Genomic DNA, 24,651 nt, shown 5'->3' with positions numbered 1-24,651 from the left:
TGCAGGTTCCCCTTCCATGGCACATGCCTTCCTGATTCGCACTAACTCTGCTGTGGCTTCACTGTTGCTGGGTCAACCTCCTTGATGTCCCTTTCTAACAGTAGTGTGAGTGAGGCTACACCACACAGACTGCTCTGGGTCAAGATGACAGCTCATCACCACCTTCCAAAAGCCAATGATAGCAGATGCTGACCCTGACACTACTCTGTTCAAGTACTTCAATGAAAATCATGACACATGCTAACAAAAAACTGAATGAAATGGTGCCTTTACTCGTTATCACAATTTCCTGACAACAATTAAAATCAAAGTGACAGATCTGTATTTTATTATCGACCACAACAGTCCTCAAGAAAAACATAAACAGCACCAGAAGTTTAGAAAGGGATCTGTCCCTCAGAAGTTTTTAACATGTTGGATGATCACAGTTTGTGGAAGATAAGCAAATTGATTTTGAACAACTGTGTTATATTAAATGTTTATTTACAGCCTGACCAGATCTGTGCACAATAACTTATTTGGCATCTCTTTTGGTTTTACTGGAGCAAATTTGCAATTTATTTTTAAGTCACTTTTAAATTACTTGCCCAGATCAAAACCTCGCTACATTGACACCCTTTCATCTTTTCAATAATTGATCTTAGACAGCTCCTGGAGTCCAATATATCTGTTTATGAAATTGCTTGCAACATACACAAAGGGATGTTCAGACTATGTTGACAGCAATCCCTTAATACCCAGAAATCATTACAAATTAATGTGGCACCTACATTTGCCATACCAATGACTTTTTAATTCTTTCTAACTCAATTACATAGGAATACATAGAATTTATAGCTGCTGCCCTTCCATCCTACTCTACCTGACCCTGTCAGCAGGCAGCCTCTGGAAGGACATTGATGGCGATAGCTGTTGTTTATGAAAGTAATTTCACACACTTGTTGATAAGGCTGACAATGTTATATGATCAAACGTTCTCTTTTTGGATGAGAAACTGTGCTGAGAGCCTGTGGTTTGTGATTCACAGTTTAATTCTATTCAGAAAAAGGAAGAAAACCATTTTGATTAGTAACATACAAGAATCAAAAGTTACAGGGAGAAGGCAGGAGAATGGGGTTCAGAAACACATCAGCCATGATCAAATAGCAGAACAAACTCAAAGGGCTGAATGGCCTCATTCTGCTTCCATATCTTATGGTAAACTAACCTATTTATTTCAAATAGTTAAACCACTTTTTGTTTTATATTAGATTCCCTACAGTGTGGAAACAGGCCCTTCAGCCCAACCAGTCCACATCGACCCTCCAAAGAGTAACTCACCCCCGTCTGACTAATGCACCTAACACTATGGGCAATTTAGAATGGCCAATTCACCTGGTCTGCATATCTTTGGATTGTGGGAGGAAAACGGAACACCTGGAGGAAACCCATGCAGACACGGGGAGAATGTGCAAACTCCAAACAGACAGTCGCCCGAGGTTGGAATCAAATTTGGGACTCTGGTGCTGTGAGGCAGCAGTGCTAAACACTGAGCCTCCGTGCTACCCCAGAAGCAAGGAGCAATCTGGTAGATCCATCTTGCCATAGAATGAAACATTTATGTTCTGGCTTTACCCCGGTGGCTTTCCTTTAGAAGTCAGTTTAGAATCCACACCACTGCGATGGCCGGGAATCGAACCCTGGTTCAACTGCTTGGAAAGCAGCTACACTCACCACTATACCACCACTGCTCCTGTTTCATAAATAATATACATATGTTTCTCCCCGAGGAATGTGATTGATTGACTGACTACACTAAGAAGACCCATATTGCACTTCAAAGGAGAATTAGATCATTAAAATTATTTCTCTTGACAGTTCAGATGACAAGGTTGGTTGATATCCAACTCCACTGTCAGCCTCTCCCCATCCTGGTCTCCTCTCTGTTCCTCTTTGACATCTTCCAATTTTCTTCCAAGGACACTACCCTGAGGAACTCCTGCAGAAATGCCCTGGAGCTGAGAGAACTGACTTCCAACAACCACAACCATCTTCTTATGTGTAAGTATGACTCCAGCCACTGGAGTGTATACCTCCTGATGCCCATTGATTCCGATTTTGCTTGGGCTCCTTGATGCTACACACAGTCAAATGCAGCCTTGATGTTAAGGGCTGTCACTCTCACCTCACCTCTTGAATTCAGCTGCCTCCATCCACACTCCTTGCTGCACAGAACAGTGTCAATCCCCCTCGCAATATTAGCCTTCTCACCACCACGATCCTTTCTGCCCTCCCGCTTGAATAGCTTCCTATATCAAGACTCCAGGGTCATTTCGTTTGGGGCAGCATGCTGGCTCAGTGGTTAGCACTACTGCCTTACAGTGCCAGTGACCCGGGTTCGATTCCAGCCTCGGGCGTCTATCTGTGTGGAGCTTGCACATTCTCCCCATGTCTGTGTGGGTTTCCTTCGGGTGTTCTGGTTTCCTCCCACAGTCCAAACGTGCAAGTCAGGGTGAATTGGCCATGCTCAAATGCCCGTTCTGTTCAGGGATGGGTAGGTTAGATGCATGAGTCAGGGGTAAATGTAGAATAATGGGGTAGGGAACTAGATCTGGGTGGGATACTCCTCAGGGGGGGTCGGTGTGGACTCATTGGAGCGAAGGGCCTGTTTCCACACTGTAGGAATTCTTGATTCTTTCTGCAAATCTTCATGAACAGAAAGATATCAATCTTAGGATAAAAGGGATCAAAGTGTATGGGGGAGAAAGCAGAAACAGGGGTTGACTTGGATGATCAGCCAGGATCCTATTGAATGGTGGAGCAGGCTCAAAGGGCTGAATGGCCTCCTCCTGTTCCTACCTTGTATGTTTCTCTGTTTTCCACCTGCTTTGCAACCTGCCAGTAGTTCCAGTCGACATGATCTTTAAAACTGCAACCATTTTCCACACAGTCCCTTGGTTCAAAGCAATCCCTCTTCCAGTTTTAGAGCATGAGAATGAAGAATGTAGATAGCTGTGATCTTTACATTATCACTGCCTTAGCACTGGGGTTTGGCCTCTGGGGACTGAGTGGCTTTATCCGTAATATTAAGAATATACCATTTTGCTGCTTTCACTTTCGCCCCACCAACACCTCACCACATGGCGACAGAGAACCTAACATGGGAACTAAAGGTTTGTGTTATTCCCACTGTCTGGCATGTGTGGCATGCTTTACAAAAAAAGCTGTCCCACATCCCTCTGAAGATCCAGCCAGTAAACACACTGACTTCTCCAATTCCGATCTTTCCTGCCACAGGAATTTACCAAATTATTGTTAATGGTTCTTAATGATACTTGGGCAGTCCCACTATCTGGTGAACCACTATCCAGTCTTCAGCCACGGGGCTGGGAGGAGATCTCCACTTCCCCATCCAAATCCCGCTTCTCCCTCCAGAATTCCCTCAGCTTTAAGTTTAGTTTGAAGTCACATGACACCAGGTTATAGTCCAACAGGTTCATTTTAAATCACAAGCTTTCGAAGACTTCACCTAACGAAGGAGCAGCGCTCTGAAAGGTTATGATTTCAAATAAACCTGTTGGACTGGCATCATGGGACTTTTGACTTTGTCCACCCCAGTCCAACGCTGGCACCTCCAAATCATGTTTAGATTAAGCTGATTGTTGGTTAGAATAAAGGAACCCAATGTGCTGAGCATCAATCAGAGAAGGTTAATCAAACACCTCCTTCAGATTATCCAGATACACCAAACGGTTTCAGATAAACAGCTGTCTGTCTGCAGAACCAATTCAATCTCCAGTGATGGACTTTCTTTCATCATAGCTTGGATCACTCCACAAGGAGAACCTTTTCCAGTAACTACTCCATCTCTCTGACCTCGTTGTCGTTCAGTGACACCTGGAGAAGCTACAAACTTCACTCCTGCCCAATCATTCCCTGGGAGATGATCATTTACAGGGAACCTATTTCGAGTCTGATTATTACAGTTCCAGACGTTAGGTCACGCTCAAGGTCTCCCTAACACAAAAGCTCCGGAATATACTCTCCGCTGATAACATTTATTTCAGCTTTGGGATTCATGGCACTGTTTGGTGAAAAAACCCATCCCATTCCCCAGCACCTCTCACTGTGACAATAGTTTTACTTGCTTCACTCAAAGAATAAAGAGTTACTTTTCCTTTGGACAAGAATCCCCTGTACCTTGTTTACTTTCCTCACACTCACAGCGGTGTTTGGTCTCATTGCTTCATACAACAGGATCCATTTGTACTCTCAGTCAAAGCTATTCTCTCTGTGGATGCTGATAATCCCCTCAAATTTACCCGGCAACTTCCAGCAATCGGCACAAAACTCATTTAGTTCATTCATGGGCTAGGGGCATCGCTGGCTAGGCCAGCATCCCGAATTGCCCAGAGGGTAGTTAAGAATCAACCACATTACTGTGGGTCTGGAGTCACATGTAGGCCAGACCAGGTAAGGATGGCAGATTCCTTCCCTAAAGAACAAAGAAACTTTACAGTCCAGGAACAGGCCCTTCAGCCCTCCAAGCCTGAGCCGATCCAAATGTACTGTCTAAACCTGTTGGTCAATTCCTAAGCATCTGTACCTCTCTGCTCCCCACCTGCTCATGCATTTATCCTGATGCATCTTAAATTAATCTACTCTGCCTGCCTCTACCACCTCTGCTGGCAATGCGTTCTAAATGCCCACCACCCTCTGTGTGAAGTAATTACCGCGTGTATCCCCCTTAAACTTTCCACCTCTCACCTTGAAAGCGTGACCTCTCATTACTGAATCCTTCACCCTGGGAAAAATCTTGTCTCTATCCACGCTATCTATACCCTCCATGATTTTGTAAACCTCAATCAGGTTCCCCCTCTATCTCCTTTTTGCGAATGAAAACAAACCTAACCTACTCAATCTCTCTTCATAGCTAGCACCTTCCATACCAGGCAACATCCTCATAAACCTTCTCTGCACACTCTCCAAAGCATCCACATCCTTTTGGTAATGTGGCGACCAGAAATGTACACAGTATTCTAAATGCGGCTGAACCAAAGTCTTGTACAATTTTAACATGACTTGCCAGCTCTTACACTCAATACCCCGTCCGATGAAGGCAAGCATAGCATATGCCTTCTTGACCACTCTATCCACCTGTGCAGCAACCTTCAAGGTACAATGGACCTGCACTCCCAGATCTCTCTGCCCATCAACTTTTCCCAAGGCTCTTCCGTTCATTGTATAATTCGCTCTAGAATTAGACTTGCCTATATGCATCACCTCACATTTGTCTGGATTGAAAACCATCTGCCATGTTTCCGCCCAACTCTCCAGTCTATCTATATCCTCCTGTATTCTCTGACAGTCCCTTATGCTTTCTGCTACTCCACCAATCTTTGTGTCATCTGCAAACTTGCTGCTCATACCAACAGTGCCCTCTTCCAGATCATTTATGTATATCACAAACAACAGTGGCCCCAACACTGGTCCCTGCAGAACACCACTGGTCACCTTTCTCCATTTCAAGAAACTTCCTTCAACTACTACTCTCTGTCTCCTGTTGCTCAACCAGTTCTTTATCCACCTAGCTAGAACATCCTGCACACCATGTGACTTCACTTTCTCCATTAGTCTACCATGGAACCTTATCAAACGCCTTATTAAAGTCCATGTATATGACATCAACAGCCTTTCCTTCATCTATCAACTTGGTCACTTCCTCTAAGAACTCTATTAAGTTGGTAAGGCACGATCTCCCCTGCACAAAACCATGTTGCCTATCACTGATAAGCCCATTCTTTTCTAAATGTAAATAGATCCTATCCCTCAGTACCTTCTCCAGAAACTTTCCCACCACTGACGTCAGGCTCACTGGTCTGCAGTTACCCGGAATATCCCTACTACCCTTCTTGTACAGAGGGACAACATGAGCAACCCTCCAGTCCTCCGGAACCTCACCTGTGTTTAAGGATGCCACAAAGATACCTGTCAGGGCCCCAGCTATTTCTCTCTCACCTCCCTCAGCAACCTGGGATAGATCCCGTCCGGTCCTGGGGATTTGTCCACCTTAATAACCTCTAGCCTACCCAACACATCTTCCCTACTTATGCCAACAAAAAAGGGCATGAGTGAACTAGATAGGTTTTTCTGACAATTGACAATGGATTCATGGTCATCATTAGACTCTTAATTCCAGATTTCTATTGAATTCAAATTCCACTATCTGCCATGATAGGATTCAGGTCATTTTTGGGGGACTTCAACTTTCCAAATATTGACTGGAAACACTATAGTTTGAGTACTTTAGATGGGTCAGTTTTTGTCCAATGTGTGCAGGAGGATTTCCTGACACAGTGTGTAGACAGGACAACAAGGGATGAGGCCACATTGAATTTGGTACTGAGTAATCAACCCGCCACGTGTTAGATTTGGAGGTAAGTGAACACTTTGGTGATAGTGACCACAATTCAGTTACGTTTACTTCAGTGATGGAAAGGGATAGGTATATACTGCAGGACAGGAGTTATAGTTGGGGGAAAGGCAATTATGATGCGATTCGGCAAGGTTTAGGATGCATAGGATGGGGAAGGAAACTGCAGGGAATGGGCACAATTGAAATGTGGAGCTTATTCAAGGAACAGCTACTGGGTGTCCTTGATAAATATATATCTGTCAGGCAGGGAGGAAGTGGTCGAGCGAAGGAGCTGTGGATTTTTTTGATAGGTATTTTATTGAAAAAGAAAATTTTTAAGATTTTTTACAAAATTACAAAAGTAATACAAACAAGTATAAACACCTATATAAAATAACATTTTTAAAAATTAAATAATAATCAAAAAGAAAAGGAGAAAGAAAAACCCAACTAACTACTAATCTATCCTACAAACAACCAAAACATAAAATAGGAGATCATACATTACGAGCAATAAACAACAAAATATTTAAATAACTAGATACATGGTCAAAATAGATTTACATCAAGTCATAATAGAACCCGTATTTATAAGGGATTGCTCCCCCCCGGGATCCCCGAACCAGCCAGCACCATTACCACGAGGAGAAAGTGAGGAGTGCAGATGCTGGAGATCAGAGCTGAAAATGTGTTGCTGGAAAAGCGCAGCAGGTCAGGCAGCATCCGAGGAACAGGAGAATCGACATTTCGGGCATCAGCCCTTCTTCAGGAATCTCCTGTCGATTCTCCTGTTCCTCGGATGCTGCCTGACCTGCTGCATTTTTCCAGCAACACATTTTTCAGCACCATTACCACAGCCAGACAAAAGCCCTGGACAGTGTGGCCAAAATATCCGTGTCGATATAGTTCAAAAAGGGCTGCCATATTTTATAGAATAATGCCGTTTTTTTGGTGCACCATATTTGTGAGGAAGTCAAGGGGGATATATTCCATGATTAACGTGTGCCAGTTCAAAAGTCCTGGAGGGCCTTCAGCTGCCCAATTCACTAAAATATTCTTCCTTGCACAAAAGGAGGGAATGGTAAATAATCTCCTCTCGTGCACATCCAGGGAGGGAAAATCTGAAGAGCCCAAAAGTAGGGACACTGGATCCAATCTAATCTCTGTACCCAAGATCTCTGTCAGGGCATTCGCTACTCTGTCCCAATACCTGCGGATCTTATGGCATGTCCATAGACAATGCGTGAGTGCGCCAACTTCTGTTTTACATTTAGGACACATTGGAGACGCTCCTGCCTTGCATTTTGTGAGTCGTTCAGGTGCCACATGAGCCTTGTAGAGTATCTTTAATTGAATTGCCTGAGTTCTATTACAGATAGAGACCTTTTTGGCATTTTCCCAGATGTCGTCCTACATTTCTAAAGAGACTTCCAACCCTAATTCTTGATTCCAGGTCTTAGATAATCATTCCATGTCCTTCGATACCTTATTATATAATGAGTGATAAAGAGTACTGACTGAGGGGGGGGCCCCCATCAGCCACAGCACTCTCCTTTCCCTTTATAGGGATTAACTACCAGTGTGGTCTTCTTTAGTATATAGTCTCGTATTTGGCAATACCAAAAAAGGTCCCTGTTAGACAGTCCAAACTTCTGCAGCAACAGCTCAAAGGATATCATAACCTCCCCATCGAACAGGTCTCCCAAGCAGGAGATACCCCTGGACTTCCAAGTTTTAAACGTAGCATCTGTCAGCCCTGGCTGAAATCCTGATGCTCCCACTATAGGAGTATAAGGGGAGGTTTTTTTGCAGGTTACCCTCATCTTGTCGCATTATCCTCCAGGCTTTAATTGTATTTAATGCAATAGGGTTTTTACAATAGTCCATGATAACCCTCATCTTGTCCATAAATAATTAAATAAATTAAAGGGGACATTTTGCTTGGGAGGTCTCAATATCTAACCAGATTGATTGTGGGTCACAAGAGACCCAATCAGCTACATAGGATAATAAAGGAGCTTAATTGATACCTCCTAAAGTCTGGAAAGTCCAGTCCCCCCCTTGCTTGTGGAAGCTGCAGCTTTTCTAATTTGATAAGGGGCCGTCTTTGATTCCAAATAAAGGAGCCGTGCCAGGTGTAGAGCTTACTCAACGCCTGTCTCGGCAGCATCAGGGGGAGCATTCTCACAGGATAGAGAAGACGAGGTAGAATAATCATCTTAACTAGGGCTACTCTGCCTAACCAGGATATTGGGAGATCTCCTCAGCGTTGAAAGTCCTGCCTTATTTTCTCTCATCAGTGCACAAAATTGGCTTTATACAGCTGACCAAATACCGGAGCAATAAAAATATCTAAGTATAGAACACCTTCTCGTGACCACCGAAAAGGAAAGCAAGATCCGTCCTGTAAATTGGATACACTGGCAAGACCTCCCAACGGCATGGCCTCCGATTTCATAAAATTGATTTTATAGCCTGAGAACAAACCAAATAGATTGACCACTTGAATTAGACGGGGCACGGATATCAAAGGATCACTTAAGAAGAGGAGGACATCATCCACATAGAGAGTGATTTTGTAGTTGCCCGATCCAACCCTCAGAGCAGTCATGTTAGAGTTGGTTTGTATAGCTTCCACTCGTAGTTCAATCACTAGCATGAATAATAATGGTGAGAGAGGTCATCCCTGACAATATCTCCTGCCACACTGAGGCTATCCAAACTAAACCATTGGTGATTACGGCTGCTTTGGGATCATTATATAATACTGAAATCCATTTAGTAAATACCTCTCCAACACCGAACCTTGCCAGTGTATAAAAAAGATATGGCCGTTCTACCTGATCAAATGCCTTCTTTGCGTCCAAGGAGACAACTAAACCCGGTATTGTTCCCTGTTGACAGGCTTGTATCATATTTAAGACCCTTCTAATATTATTAGTTGACCTTTATAAACCCCATCTGGTCCTCTTTTATGATGTATGGCAAGACCCTCTCCAGCCTTAATGCTAACATTTTAGAAAGAAATTTGAAATCCACATTTAGTAAGGATATGGGTCTATATGATGAGCAATCTTCTGGGACCTTTCCCTTTTTAAGAATAAGAGAGATATTTGCTTATCTCAAAGAAGGCATCAAGCAGCCCTGACTATGTGAGTAATTGTACATATTTATGAGTGGCCCGGCTAGTTCCCCTATAAATTCTTTCTAGAACTCAACCTGGAATCCATCTGGTCCAGGCGCTTTGCCACTCTGAAGCTACCTAACCGCGTCAAATATTTCCTGGGTTGTCAGGGGGCCAGAGGGAGCCATGGTTTATTAAAGAAGTTAAATCTCTTGTCAAGAGGAAGAAGGCGGCTTATATTACGATGAGACATGAAGGCTCAGTTAGGGTGCTTGAGAGTTATAAGTTAGCTGGGAAGAACCTAAAGAGCGAGATAAGAGGAGCCAGGAGGGGACATGAGAAGTCATTGGCAGGCAGGATCAAGGAAAACCCTAAATCTTTCTATAGGTACGTCAGGAATAAAAGAATGACTAGAGAAAGATTAGGGCCAATCACGGACAATAGTGGGCAGACAATGTCGCTGAGGGGAATAGTGAGATATAGGCTATTAGACTAGATGGGATTAAGCTTCACAAGGAGGAGGTGTTAGCAATTCTGGAAAGCGTAAGAATAGATACGTCCCCTGGGCCAGATGGGATTCTCTGGGAAGGTAGGGAGGAGATTGCAGAGCCTTTGGCTTTGATCTTTATGTCGTCATTGTCTACAGGAATAGTGCCAGAAGACTGGAGGATAGCAAATGTTGCCCCCATGTTCAAGAAGAGGAGTACAGACAATCCTGGTAATTATAGACCAGGGAACTTTACTTTGGTTATGGGTAAAGTGTTGGAAAGGATTATAAGAGATAGGATTTATAATCATCTAGAAAGGAATACAATTTGATTAGGGATAGTCAACATGGTTTTATGAAGGGTAGGTCATGCCTCACAAACTTTATTGAGTTCTTTGAGAAAGTGACCAAACAGATGGATGAGGGTAAAGCAGTTGATGTGGTGTATATGGATTTCAATAAAGCATTTGATAGGGTTCCTCACGGTAGACTATTGTGGAAAATACTCCCAATTGATTAAGGGCGATTTAGCGGTTTGGATCAGTGACTGGCTAGCTGAAAGAAGATAGAGGGTAGTGGTTGATGAGAAATGTTCATCCTGGAGCTCAGTTACTCGTGGTGTACTGCAAGGATCTGTTTTGGGGACACTGATGTTTGTCATTTTTATAAATGACTTGGATGAGGGCATAGAAGGATGGGTTAGTAAATTTGTGGATGTGACTAAGGTCGGTGGAGTTGTGGATAGTGCCGAAGGATGTTGCAGGTTACAGAGGGACATAGTTAAGCTGCAGAGCTGGGCTGAGAGGTGGCAAATGGAGTTTAATGTGGAAAAGTGTGAGGTGGATCCTTTTGGAAGGAGTAACAGGAATACAGAGTACTGCGCTAATGGTAAAATTCTTGGTAGTGTGGATGAGCAGAGAGATCTCTGTGTCCATGTGCATGAATCCCTGAAAGTTGTCACCCAGGTTGATAGGGTTTTTTTTACATTAGATTCCCTACAGTGTGGAAACAGGCCCTTCGGCCCAACAAGTCCACACCGTCCCTCCGAAGAGTAACCCACCCAGACCCAGTCCCCTACCCTGTATTTACCCCTGAATAATGCACCTAACATTACGGGCAATTTAGCATGGCCAATTCACCTAACCTGCACATCTTTGGACCGTGGGAGGAAACCAGAGCACCCGGAGGAAACCCACGCAGACACGGGGAGAACGTGCAAACTCCACACAGACAGTTGCCTAAGGCGGGAATTGAACCCGGGTCCCTGGCGCTGTAAGGCAGCAGTGCTAACCACTGAGCCATTAAGTTTTATTGGTAGAAGGATTGCGTTTCGGAGCCATGAGGTCATGTAGCACCAGCTCTACAAAACTCTGGTGCATCCACAGTTGGAGTATTGCATACAGTTCTGGTCGCTGCATTATAGGAAAGATGTGGAAGCTTTGGAAAGGGTGCAGAGGAGATTTACCAGGATGTCGCCTGGGATGGAAGGAAGGTCTTACAGGGAAAGGCTGAGGAACTTGAGGCTGTTTTCGTTAGAGAGAAGGAGGTTGAGAGGTGACTTAATTGAGATATATAAGATAATCAGAGGGTTAGATAGGGTGGGCAGGGAGAGCCTTTTTCATCAGATGGCGATGGCTAGCACGAGGGAACATAGTTTTAAATTGAGGGGTGGTAGATATCGAACAGATGTAAGTTGTAGTTTCTTTAATCAGAGCATAGTTGGAGCATGGAATGCCCTGCCTGCAACAGTAGTAGACTCGCCAAATTTAAGGGCATTTAAAGGTCATCGGATAAATATATAGATGATAATGGAATAGTGTAGGTTAGATAGGCTTCACATTCACAGGTCAGTGCAACATTGAGGGCCGAAGGGCCTGTTGTGTGCTGTAATGTTCTATGTTCAAACCCAGGTCCCCAGAACGTTACCTGGGTCTCTGGATTAACAGTCCAGCGATGACACCTCTCGGCAATCACTTCCCCAAAACCCTCCCACTTCGTGTCAATGGAAACACTGAGAATAGCCCTTTAATTGTATAACCTCTTAACCTACAGAAGTCTCCTCGAAAGCAAGATATCAATTCATGTACCCTGCCTGTCAGCCTGATTTACATAAACAGTAAGCAGTTTTCTTTAGCTCACCTCAGCTTTCACATATAAACACATTTAAAGTGTCTCAGTGTCCCTTTCACCAAATTGTGGGAGATGCTGAACCGATTTAAACAGCTTGGATCAGAGAGTGGCCTTTCCTTATCAGAATATCCCACCACAGTTAGAGTCCTTCTCCTAATTGAAGCGTTTTAAGCTCCCATTATCTTTCGAACATAGAACATAGAACAATACAGCACAGAACAGGCCCTTTGGCCCACGATGTTGTGCCGAACTTCTAACCTAGATTAAGCACCCAGGTTAGGATAAAAGGGTTTCTCTCCCTTTTATCTGAAACGCACATTCATTTCCTTTCTCTATCCTCCTAAGTGCTGCGTCTCTCCATCACCTCTCCCTCTGAAGTGCTCTTTCCCTTTCTTTATCCTCAAGCTCACATTGATTTTAAGTTTAATTTCATTTTGCATTTCAAGTTCTTCATTAGTGATTGAACTCTCATGAACATAACTGACTCACCAAATGGTTTGTATTGTTGTTCTTCCAATTTCAAAAGCTGAGCCATTACATCCATCATATCTACTTTCCTAGCACCCACTTTTCAGTCTAACCCGAACTCTCCAGCCAATTCTATTCATCTAAAGCTGGCTAGTCTTTGTGAATCATTGAGGGATAAATCTTCCTCTTCCCAAAGAGTCATAGTAACTGCAAAGATATTTTGGTCTAATTGTGCACAAGAAACCTGATGCGTTTCCCTTCATCCTTTTCCATTTGTTAGCAATCCACTTCCAATTAAGGAGTGTCCTGGACGAACCCCCAGTCTCTGTGACAATCAAGGCCATCTGTTGAGTAGATTGTCATTCTATTCTGACCACGCCAGGATGCAGCAAAACATAGAATGTAGAACATAGAATGTAGAACGTTACAGCATAGTACAGGCTCTTTGGCCCTCGATGTTGCGCCAACCTGTGAAATTAATCTGATGCCCAACTAATCTACACCACTCCGTTATTATCTATATGTATGTTCAATGCCCATTTAAATGCCCTTAGCATCAGCGAATCTACTATTGTTGCAGGCAGACTGTTCCACGCCCCTATTACTCTCTAAATAAAGAAACTACCCCGATATTTGTCTTAAATCTATCATCCCTCATTTTTAAGCTATGTCCCCTCGTGATAGCCTTCACCATCCAAGGAAAAAGGCTCTCACTGTCCACCCTATCTAACCCTCTGATTATCTTATATATCTCAATTAAGTCACCTCTCAACCACCTTCTCTCCAATGAAAACAGTCTCAGTTCCCTCAGCATTTCCACATAAGACCTTCCTTCCATTCCAGGAAACATCCTAGTAAATCTCCTCTGAACCGTTTCCAAAGCTTCCATATCCTTCCTATAATGCGATACTCCAGATACAGCCTAACCAGCCTAACAGCTAAAGCATGACCTCGTGGCTCTGAAACTCAATCCCCCTATCACTGAATACCAACACACCGTATGCTTTCTTAACAACCCTATCAACCTGGGCAGCAAATCTCAGGGATCTATGCACCTGGACACCAAGATCTCTTTGTTCATCTACACTGCCAAGAAGTTTACCATTAGCCAGTACTCTGCATTCCTGTTACTTCTTCCGAAGTGAACTACCTGACACTTTCCCACATTAAACTCCATTTGCCACTTCTCAGCCCAGCTTGCATCTTATCTGTGTCCCGTTGTAACCCGCAACATCCTTCGGCACTATCCACAACTCTGCTACCTTAGTGTCATCTGCAAATTTGCTAACCCATCCTTTTACATCCACATCCAGATCATTTATAAAGATGACAAACAGCAGTGGACCCAAAACAGATTCTTGTGGCACACCACTGGTTACTGGGGTCTAGGATGAACATTTCCCATCAATCACCACCCTCTGTCTTCTTTTAGCTAGCCAATTTCTCATCCAAACTGATGAACCACCTTCAATTCACTCCATATTTTGTGCAGTAGCCTACCACGTGGAACCTCATCAAACCCCTTACTAAAAGTCCATATACACCACATCAACCACTTTACCTTCACCCACATGTTTGTCACCTTCTCTAAGAACTCAATAAGGTTAGTTAGATAAGACCTACCCTTCACAAAACAGTGTTGACTAACCCTAATCAAATTATTCCTTTCCAAATGATTATAAATCCTATCTCTTAAAACCTTTTCCAACACTTTACCCACAGACAAAGTAAGGCTCACTGGCCTATAATTATAAGGGTTGTCCCAACCTCCCTTCTTAAACAAGGGAACAACATTTGCTATCCTCCAGTTTTCTGGCACTATTTCTATACACAATGATGACATAAAGGTCCAAGTCAAAGGCTCAGCAATCTCCTCCCTGGCTTCCCAAAGAATCCAAAGATAAATCCCATCTGGCCCAGGGGTCTTATCCAGTTTCAGATCTTCTAAAATTGCTAAAACCTTTTCTTTGTCGACCTCAATCTCATCTAATCTAGTAGCCTGTACCTCCGTATTCTCACTAACGTTGCCCTTTTCCAATGTTTATACTGACAAAAAGTATTCACTAAGCACTTCCTCCTATGTCCTCAGATTCCACTCTTAACCTCTCACTATTGTCTTTGATTTGCCCTAATCTTACTGTAGTCATTCTTTTTTTTCCTGATAAACCTATAGAAGGCCTCATATAACCGTAGTTTTCCCGGTATTACCAAGTGTCTGTTACAAATATGAGTTTATTACAAAAACAAAACTTTTTCAATAAAAATACAATAATTAAAATATATAGTTATTAATATAAAAACATAACATTTAATCCCCAAACATTCAAAACTCACGCTCTTCAGGAAACTTGGAAGCAAAAGAATACAGCACACAATGTTCTGGAATCTCTTGCTCTGATGTTCTGGCACATTTGGTCAAGTAATTAATTATGCATCACTGTCTCTAAAATTTCACAGATGCAGTTTACTGAGAAAATACCATCTTAAGATGTTTCATCACTCTATCTTTCAAAAGGTTTCACCCTGAAGTGATGCTTTTCAGAAATGAGAGCAATCAGCTGGGCAGCTTGTCCATGCTAAGCTTTCCTCCAAATCAGCTGGTGCTTAGTAGGCTTCTCTCCAACTGAGCCAAATAAAACAAGCCCCTGTCCAAGCCGGTCACTGTACAAAACAGCCCCAGCTGGGTCAGCAGCAAAGCAAGCAGGCATCATTGGTCACGTGGTATCTAGGAACTCTTACTGAAAACAAGGTCCACTTTAAATGACCTAGCAGAAGTGGAACTCTTTATTCAGCTTTACGTTGTAAAGGATAAAATAGACTGGAAACAGACACTTTATGGTGTGACAGTTGATGAGCAGTGGAGGACCTTCAAGGCAATTTTTCAAAGTGCTTCCGGTGAGAAGGAGGGACTGTAAGAGGAGGGGTAATCTGCCGTGGGTCTCTAAGGAAATAAGGCAGACTATTGAAGTGAGAGAGAAGGCATACAAAGTGGCCAGAAACAGCAGGAATCTAAAAGACTGGCAAAACTTTAAAGGTCAACAGAAAGCCACAAAAAGATCTATAAAGAAAAGTGAGATAGAGCATGTGAAAAAACCAGCACAGAATATAAAGATAGATAGCAAAAGTTTCTATAAATATGTAAAATGATGTTGTTGGGACCACAAATTATTTCTAATTTATATAAATGATTTGGAGTTGGGGACCATGTGTACGGTATTATACCTTCAAGCTCAGCGAGCTAACTTACATACTTGTTGAGGGAGGATGTTATAGAATCATATAAAATAATGAAGGGAATCAATAAAACAGAAATAGATGGGATGTTTCCACTGGTAGGTGAGGCTAGATCAAGGGGACATAGCCTCAAGGTTAGAGGAAGCACGTTTAGAACGGAACTGAGAAGGAACTGCTTCACCCAGAGGGTTGTTAATCTATGGAATTCCTTGTTCAAAAATATAGTTGACACAACTTCAGTAATTGCTTTTAAAGCTAAGGTTTTTGAAAAATAAAGGAATTAAGGAATATGGTTAAAATACAGATAAGTGGAGCTGAGTCCATGAAAAGACCAGCCATGCTCAAAAGGCCAAATAGCTTATTCCCTGTCCCTATTTTCTATGTTTCTGAAGAAGTCATAGTCACCATTTAAACATTAACTCTGTTCCTCTGTCCACAGATGCCAGACAAGCCAAATGTTTCATATATATTTGGTGTTTATTTCAAAGAGTTTTAGCAACTGCAGTATTTTGCTTCAATTTCAGGATCAGACTTCGTCAGCTCTTACAGGACTTATTTGAAAAACTCTCAGATCGTTAATGGTATAAAAAAGTTTAATGTGAACTTCATAAAGCCTTTAAGAATCTTTGAGACAAATTGCACGTTGTTTTACTTGAACCCATGCAGAGCTGCTAATAGCACAACATGCTTGACTACAGTCAAATATAACATACACACGCTGAGCAAAATTATGTTTTAATGCATATCCAGCTGGGTCATCTGGATTTGAAAGCCCAATTGGTTTCTTGGAAGAAAGTGCTGTAGAAGGACTAACATGAGGGGATATGAGACAGCCTTGGCAGAGGAGGGTAAGAAAAATTCAAGGAGATTATACAAGTACATTAGAGCAAAAGGGCAGCTAGAGAGAGAGAGAAGGGCCCTTAAGATCAATGAGGCCATCTTTGTGTTGAACCTCAGGAGATGGGAGAGATAATAAATAAATATTGTGTCAGTTTTTTACTGTTGAGAAAGAAGCTAGAGAACTCAGGGAAATAAATATTGATGTTTTGAAAACAATTCACATTACAGATGAGGAAGTGCCAGAGATCTTAGAAAACATAAAGGGGGATAAATCTCCCAGACTTGATCAAGTGTATCCCAGGATGTTGTGGGAAGTTAGGGAAGAAATTGCAGGACCCCTAGCAGATATATTTGTATCATCTATAACCACTAGTTAGGTGCTGGAGGACTGGAATGTGGCTAATGTTATGCCTTTGTTTAAGAACAGTTGTAAGGAGAAGCCTGAAAACTATACACCTCTAAGTCTGACATCTGTGGTGAGTAAGTTGTTGGAGGTGATTCTGAAAGATAGGATTTACATGCATTTGGAGATGCAAGGATTGATTAGGGATAGTCAGCATGGTTTTGTGTGGGGGAAACCATGTGTCTCAAACTTGATTGAGTTTTTGGAGGATGTAACCAAGAAGATTGACGAGGACAGAGAGGTGGACATTGTTTACTTGGACTTTAGTAAAGGTTCCACATAGTAGACCAATCAGTAAAGTTAGATCACATGGGATTCAGGATGAATTTGTCAATTGGATACAAAATTGGCTTAACAGCAGGTGACAGAGAGTGATGGTGGAGGGTTGTTTTTCAGACTGGAAGCCTGTGACCAGTGATGTACCACAGGGATCGGTGCTGGGTCCACGTTTGTTTGTCTTTTATATAAATGATTTAGGTGAGAATATAGAAAGCATGATGAGTAAATTCACAGATGTCACCAAAATTGGTTGTACAGTGGACAGTGATCTTGATCAACTGGGTCAATGGGCTGAGGAGTGGCAGGTGGAGTTTAATTTGGATAAATGTGAGATATTGTATTTTGGTAGAATAAATACAGGCAGGACCTATACGGTTAACGGTAGGGCCCTGCATAGTGTTGTAGAACAGACAGACCTAGGGATTCAGGTACATAATTACTTGAAACTTGCACCACAGGCAGACAGAGTGGTTAAGAAAGTGTTTAGCACGCTTGCCTTCATTGCTCAGAGCTTTGAGTATAGGAGTTGGGATGTCATATTGAGGTTGTACAGGACATTGGTAAAACCTCTTCTGGAGTACTGTGTCCACTTCTGGTTACCCTGCTATAGGAAGGATATTATTCAATTGGAGAAAAAAATTACCAGGATGTTGCTGGGAACGGAGGGTTGAGAAAGAAAGATAGATTGGACAGACTGAAACATCTTTCGCTGGAGCGCAGGAGGCTCAGGAGTGATCTTATTGCGGTTTATAAAACTACGAGGAGCATAAATAAAGTGAATAGCAAAAGTCTTTTGCCTAGGGTGGGGGAGTTCAAACATAAGGGGCATATTTTTAAGGCGAGAGGAGAAAGATTTAAAAAGGACATGAAAGGCAACTCTTTTATAGAGAGGATGTGTGGAATGAACTGCCTGAAGAAGTAGTGGATGCAGGTACAGTCACAACGTTTAAAAGATATTTGGGTAAGTTTGTGAATTGGAAGGGTTTGGAGGGATATGGGCCAAGCGCAGGCATGTGGGACTAGTTTAGTTTCGGAATATGGTCGGCATGGACTGGTTGGACTGAAAGGTCTCTTTCCGTGCCGTATGACTCTATGAACATAAAGGAGAATGCAGAGATAAGGAAAAATAGGAAAACTATGCATTTTATAGGTACAAAGGCAATATTAGCAAAATTGAAACCACACAACTGGAAAGAGGTCTTATGGCACTATCGGCAGTGTCCCTGCCTTGGAGCTAGAAATCCTAGCCTAAGTTTTGATGGCCATGACAGGCGTGTTAATTGTGGTAGCCAAGCAACTTGCAAAACCATCGGACACATTCCGATGGCTTGTATGAAATCTGGAGCCTTGATGGTCCATTACTCCAGACTGATGGAAAGTCCATGCTGCTCCAGACACTGACCCTCCCCGTGTGAGTGATAACCATTGAGAACACCAGTACTTTTCTTTTTCTCAGTTTTGTTTTGGAACTGCAAGCTCTAGTTCTGGATTGAACATTAAACAGCAGCTTGTCTTTAATTCGAAAGGAGAGAACAGAAAGACTGATGTTTATTATTGGGGGTCTGGCCTGAAAAGACAATGCAGGTTAGTTACTGCTCGAAGAACACTATAGATGATTCAGTATTGGCATGTCCTTATACCCAGGAGCTGGCAGCTAGCGGGATGTTCAATTGGTCAATCAGGGAAGGACTGGCACTGACCAGCTAACCCCAGCAACTGCTGAAAAGAAAACAGAAACTAAAGCTGAACTGGATTTGAAAGAAACGGGCCCAAGGGTGTGCTGTGGGTAGTACAGATATCCTATTTTGTTTCTTTCTAATTTATAAAAATGAGTTTTGAGATTAATGGGAGTATATTTTTAAGGAGTTATTAAAAATCTTTGAATTTGTGTTATGTGGTTTGGTTTATTCTATTTTACATTTTTTTGTAATAAACTTCTTTATATTATTAAAGCAAAATCTGCAGCATTGCTGCTTCTCTTTCAGTGAGAGATAACTTTGTTAAAACTAAATCAAAATGTGATCTTGCAAGCCAGGTTTCTGTCTGAAATTGATTGGTGGAAATATCAGCTGGGATCATAACACAAACGATGATGCAATATTTTGGCTTGGTGTTCAAATTGCAACAGTCCAGGACAAGCCTCTCCCAGGACTCAAAGTGAATTCAAGCCTCCTGAGCATGTTTGGCATGTGTCCTTTGACTGTTACAAGAGCACACTGCAAACCCACAGGAGATTTTGTTTGTTCAGTGAATATTAGGCGTTCAGGCTACATAACCAGCCCAGCTCAGCTGTGACCGGGTCAATATGGCTTGGCACCTCCCGGCCTGGTCTTTTGTTCTGTCACCTGATGCCCAGGACTTTCCAAAAGCAGCTGAAATGAAAGTGTTGAGCTTCTTAGCAAGATGCACGTACACAATCCACATGTTTCATGAGTAAAACATTGGTAAGGCGACGGACTCCTCTTTCATTCCTAAACTGATTTCAGAAGTATTTATCAAAAACATCCCATAAATAAAGGAATTTCTAACATCTAACACCACAGCATAAACAAAATCTCTCTTTTTCATTCAGAAAATTAAGACCATTTATTCACAAGAACTACACCTGTAACATCACTGCTGTAAGTATAGTTTATTTTCCTCTTTGAGCATATAGAGTCACTTTCCAAATATTTAAATCACAAACTACTAAGGTGTATATTTTTTCTTTTTACTGGAAGGGACAGCAGATATTGGTTGGAGATATGAATAGACCATCAAATAATCATCTAGTGTGGGGCATGCTATTAATAAGAAAATGAGTCAAACTAATAACATTGGCAACAGGGTTACTGAAGGTGACTCTATTCTGTATATAGACTGATTAAACTAATTGAGCGTTAAAGCTGTGGAGGATTACAATCATAGAATCCCTACAGTATGGAAGCAGGCCATTTGGCCCATTGAATCCACATCAACCCTCTAAAGGACATCCCACCTAGACCACCCTATCCCTTAACCCTGCATTTCCCATGGCTAACCCACCTAGCCTGCACATCCCTGGACACTATGAGCAATTTAGCATGGCCAATGCATCTAACCTGCACATCTTTGGACTGTGGGAGGAAACCAGAGCACCCGGAGGAAACCTGCACAGACACGGGGAGAATGTGCAAACTCCACACAGACAGTCACCCGAGAGTGGAATCGAACCCAGGTCCCTGGCACCGTGAGGCAGCAGTGCTAACCCCTGAGCCACCATGATGAGTTTCTGAAGTGTGTTAGGAATGGTTTTATTGAGCAGTATGTTGAGGGGCCAACTGGAAGACATTGTATTTTAGATCTAAAATTAAATAGCATGAAAGGGCCAATTAACAATTGTCTAAAGGGGACGTTAGGGATGAGTGTCCACATTGTGAAAGAATTTTACATTATGTTTGTAAGCGAGATAGTTCAATCTGAAGCCAAGGTGTTAAATTTGAATAAGGGAAATTATAAAGGTGTGAGCCATGAATTGGTTGAGATGGATATGGGAAAATACCTTTAAGGACAGGATTCCGTATAAGTAATGGATCCATTCCTTCAATCTGCAAGAAGTCAGAAGTGTTCAGTTCACTCTGACCAATAAAAGAAGGAATGGATTAAATAGGCTTAGGAAAAGACTTCTATAGCTGCCAGAGAAAGGAGTTTAGTGTTTTTAGAATGGAGCAAAGGAGGACCAAGAAGCTGGGCGAAAGGGAGAAAAGATTACGAATGTAATCTTGCAAAATGCATTAGAACTGATAACTGTCCAGCATGGACGAGGACGACCCAAGGGTCTGTTTCCGTGCTGTGTATCTCGATAACTCTATGAAAGTTCCTGTAGGTGTGTAAAAACATTGGGCCGAAACAAAAGTGGTTCCATTATAGTCAAATGTTTTTACCATTATAGTCAGAGTCAGGAGAATTTAAAATGGGAAATAGAGAAGTAAAATGATTATTTGTCTGTTTTCTCTGAGGAAGATACATGAAATCATACAGAATACGGGTAAGTAGGGGGAAGAGGATTCGAAGAATATTAGTATTTATAAGAAAGTCATACTGGAGAAAATAATGAAGCTAAAAGTTGATATGTCCATCTCAGGTGATCTCCATCTCAGAATGTTGAAGGTGATGGCTATAGAGATAGTTGATGCATTGGTGAATTCCTTCCCAAATTCTACAGATTCTCGAAGGATTCCTACAGATTAGAAGGTTACAAATGTTACTCCATGAATTAAGAAAGGGGCGAATGTAAAAACAAGAAATAAAGACTGTCAGCCCTGCACCTGTAGTCGTATAACAAGTAGATTCTATTCTAAAGGATGGGATAAACAGACACTTGGAGAATAATGACCTGATTGGACGCAGTTAGCATGTACGATCTTCTCTAGGGCACTCAGAACTGGGCAATAAACGCTGGTCCAGCCAATGACACCTACATTCCATGAACAAATAAAGAAATTTAAGTGATTATTAAAACACCTTACCAGTTGCTTCCGATTTTCATCCAGGAAGAGTCCCAGCAGTCCCAGAAATGATCCAAAAGCAAGCTTTGGAAAAAATATGAACATAGAAATGTGAGTTACATATATTCTAAACATAATTTTTTTTTACAGCTACTATTGCAACAAACTCAGATGAGATAATGTGTGACATTGCTGTGACTTTAAGAGTTGTATTTTAGTCCTGGTTTCTTTTAAGAGAGAGATTGAGCAAGGGATGGTGAGCAGAATGTGGGCATGTAAACAGCTGGTGAGGCCTTGGGTTTTTTTTAAGTTGGAACAATACAAGCAGCCTGATGGGTGCTGTCAACTCTCACAATCCAGGATTTCCAAGGTTTTCTTGCTTCTAAATACTGCTGAAGCTGCTGGAGTAAGCTATTTTCCCCCTCTCTCGGTTTCAGATAGAAGCTGAAGTTTCTCTTCCTACTGCAGGCGTTACATGTGAGAAAATCTGTTTTCTGAATTTGCCTTTTCGCTAAGGGTGTATTTATGGGATGTTACTGTATTGCAACAGTTAATTAGTAATAGTTACTGTATCTATTATTCCGTTATTCTAAGTTCTTCTTTCTTTAGTTGTAATTTACAATAGTGTTTGAATAAATTGTGTTTTGCTTAACATCAACTAGATTGATCAGTTGAATTGTGTCTGGAACACCACGCTTTCCACTTCCTTTTAAAATAAGAACAAGTTTGGGTCTAGGCTACCACCTTCAAATATTTCAAGGGGACCTGGTCTGGTCCGTAACAAATGTGAGTATTCAGCTATTTTAAGGATTCCATCTGTATGCAAATCCATCACAGCAAGTTGCAGAACCCTGTATTCTGTTTAACTATTTGGTACATTAGTAAATTTTTAAAAAAAGGAAAGAATTCAAATGATCAACTCAGGACAAATAGGTGTTCTTTGTTGAAATCACAGATGTACCACAGGAGAAAGCAATGCACTGGCAAATTGAGCAAATGTATAAGGTATGAGCAGGTGGCATTGTGGGTTGTGGAACAAAGGCTCAGCTAACATGACTTTGACCAGATAAGAACTTGCAGTAAACAATGAGGTGCTGGAGGCAAGGGTAGTGGGTTAACGAGGTAAAGAACATCAATTGTATAATGCCGGTTAACGAGGTGGGGAATATCCATTGTGAAATGCGAGATGACTTAATCTTTACCATTGATGTTCACTGATTATAACAGTCACCCAATCAATATAGATGTTGCCTTATTTGAATACTGCTGCACGTAGTGATTATATAAGTCATCAAGAATCTGCTGTTTGAGAGAAGACCAAAACCTCATGTCTCTTTACACATGGGTGATCGTTCACATCCCTCCAGGGGCCAGAATAAAGGTGAAGGAGGTAAAGGCATACATTGTCTCTGAATGTTTACTTCAACTGGTACAGGGATAGGGAAACAGGACGACAATATAGCGAGCCAGGTAGGAGTCCAAACGAATAGTTACGATTGGACGGTGTCAGTGATCGCGCAGAAAACCGGTATCTCGAGACCGATGGGCCCACAAGGTAAGATTTTAAACCTTGGTCCCTCTTGATATTTCTGCATGTCAGAAATGGTCTCCTCGTTCAATAGCTTTCTATTCTATAGACTCCTTGAACGGTAACTAGATTAGATTAGATTACTTACAGTGTGGAAACAGGCCCTTCGGCCCAAAAAACCCACACCGACCCGCCAAAGCGCACCCATTCCTCTACATTTACCCTTGCACCTAACACTACAGGCAATTTAACGTGGCCAATTCACCTAAGCTGCACATTTTTGGACTGTGGGAGGAAACCAGAGCACCCGGAGGAAACCCATGCAGACACGGGGAGAATGTGCAAACTCTACACAGTCAGTCGCCTGAGGTGGGAATTGAACCCAGGTCTCTGGCGCTGTGAGGCAGCAGTGCTAACCACTGTGCCACCGTGTTCACCTAGTTCACCGTGCCAACTAGTTCAGTCAAGAGACACAGTTTGTAAACACGCTGACAAACAGGTGTTTGAGTCCCCTGGGTTTGAGTGGGGTTCCAGTCCCCGGGTTTCGTTGGGTTCGAGTCCCTGGACATAAAGAGTAAGAAAAGGGGTTCGAGTGTGAAAGGGGTTAAAGTCCCTAGTGGTGAAATTTGAGGCTTTGTGAGTCTTTGTTCTGGGGGAAGAGAGTGGCCTGGACTGCGGTGCGTGTTCTCTGCTGCGCGGTTTTTTTTTTACGGGTGTGATTTTGTTGTCGGGATACAGCTGGTCTATCTTTCCTTCACACCTTTGTCTGGGAGTGGGCTGGCATTCCTCAGTCCAGTTTCCACCAAGGTGAGGATGTTTTGGTGATCTTGTGTGTGTGCACCAGGTGCTGTGGGGTTCACGGAGTGTTGGGAATCTTGGACCAATGCTTGTGGTTTTTTCCCCATCTGTGGTGGTTGAGTCAGAGTCTGTGGACGTAATTTATTTTTTTCCAACTCTGGTGTGGATCTTTTGGAGCCACCTCCTCCTCCATTTTTTTGGCTCTTCATTTTCCATTTTATGGATCATCACCAGGTGAACTGAGGGGGGGTCTCAAATGTGCATGTTTTCCCCCCATATTGAAATGAGAAGATTTCTGACCAGAGGCTCTTAAAAAAATGAGAAATGCTGAGATTAAGATTGTACTAATATTTGGGTCACAAAAGAAAGTTGAAATGTAAATTGTGCCATGCTGAGAGTGTTTGATGTTTAAAAAGTTTGTTTTTTTTAAAATGCTGCTTCAGAAAATCCTTTTAAGTAATTGTTTTGTTTTATTTGAAGCAGGATCTCAATTCAGTGTG

At 42.2% G+C, this 24,651-nt stretch overlaps 1 protein-coding gene across 3 annotated transcripts in view; it reads right to left on the bottom strand.

Annotated features, from left to right (window-relative positions):
• Positions 1-24,651, bottom strand: part of LOC140478673 (transmembrane protein 255B) — a 74,213-nt gene that overhangs the window by 31,652 nt on the left and 17,910 nt on the right. For all 3 annotated transcript variants that reach the window (XM_072571918.1, XM_072571919.1, XM_072571921.1), the window contains exon 3: positions 21,847-21,909. In XM_072571918.1, the coding sequence (XP_072428019.1) occupies positions 21,847-21,909 (63 nt within the window). The remainder of the gene's footprint in view (positions 1-21,846; positions 21,910-24,651) is intronic.

Source organism: Chiloscyllium punctatum, chromosome 6 (genome assembly GCF_047496795.1).
Source record: "Chiloscyllium punctatum isolate Juve2018m chromosome 6, sChiPun1.3, whole genome shotgun sequence".
Lineage (NCBI taxonomy): Eukaryota > Metazoa > Chordata > Chondrichthyes > Orectolobiformes > Hemiscylliidae > Chiloscyllium > Chiloscyllium punctatum.
The sequence above is the reverse complement of the archived record's forward strand: the minus strand, read 5'-3'. Positions and strand labels throughout refer to the sequence as shown.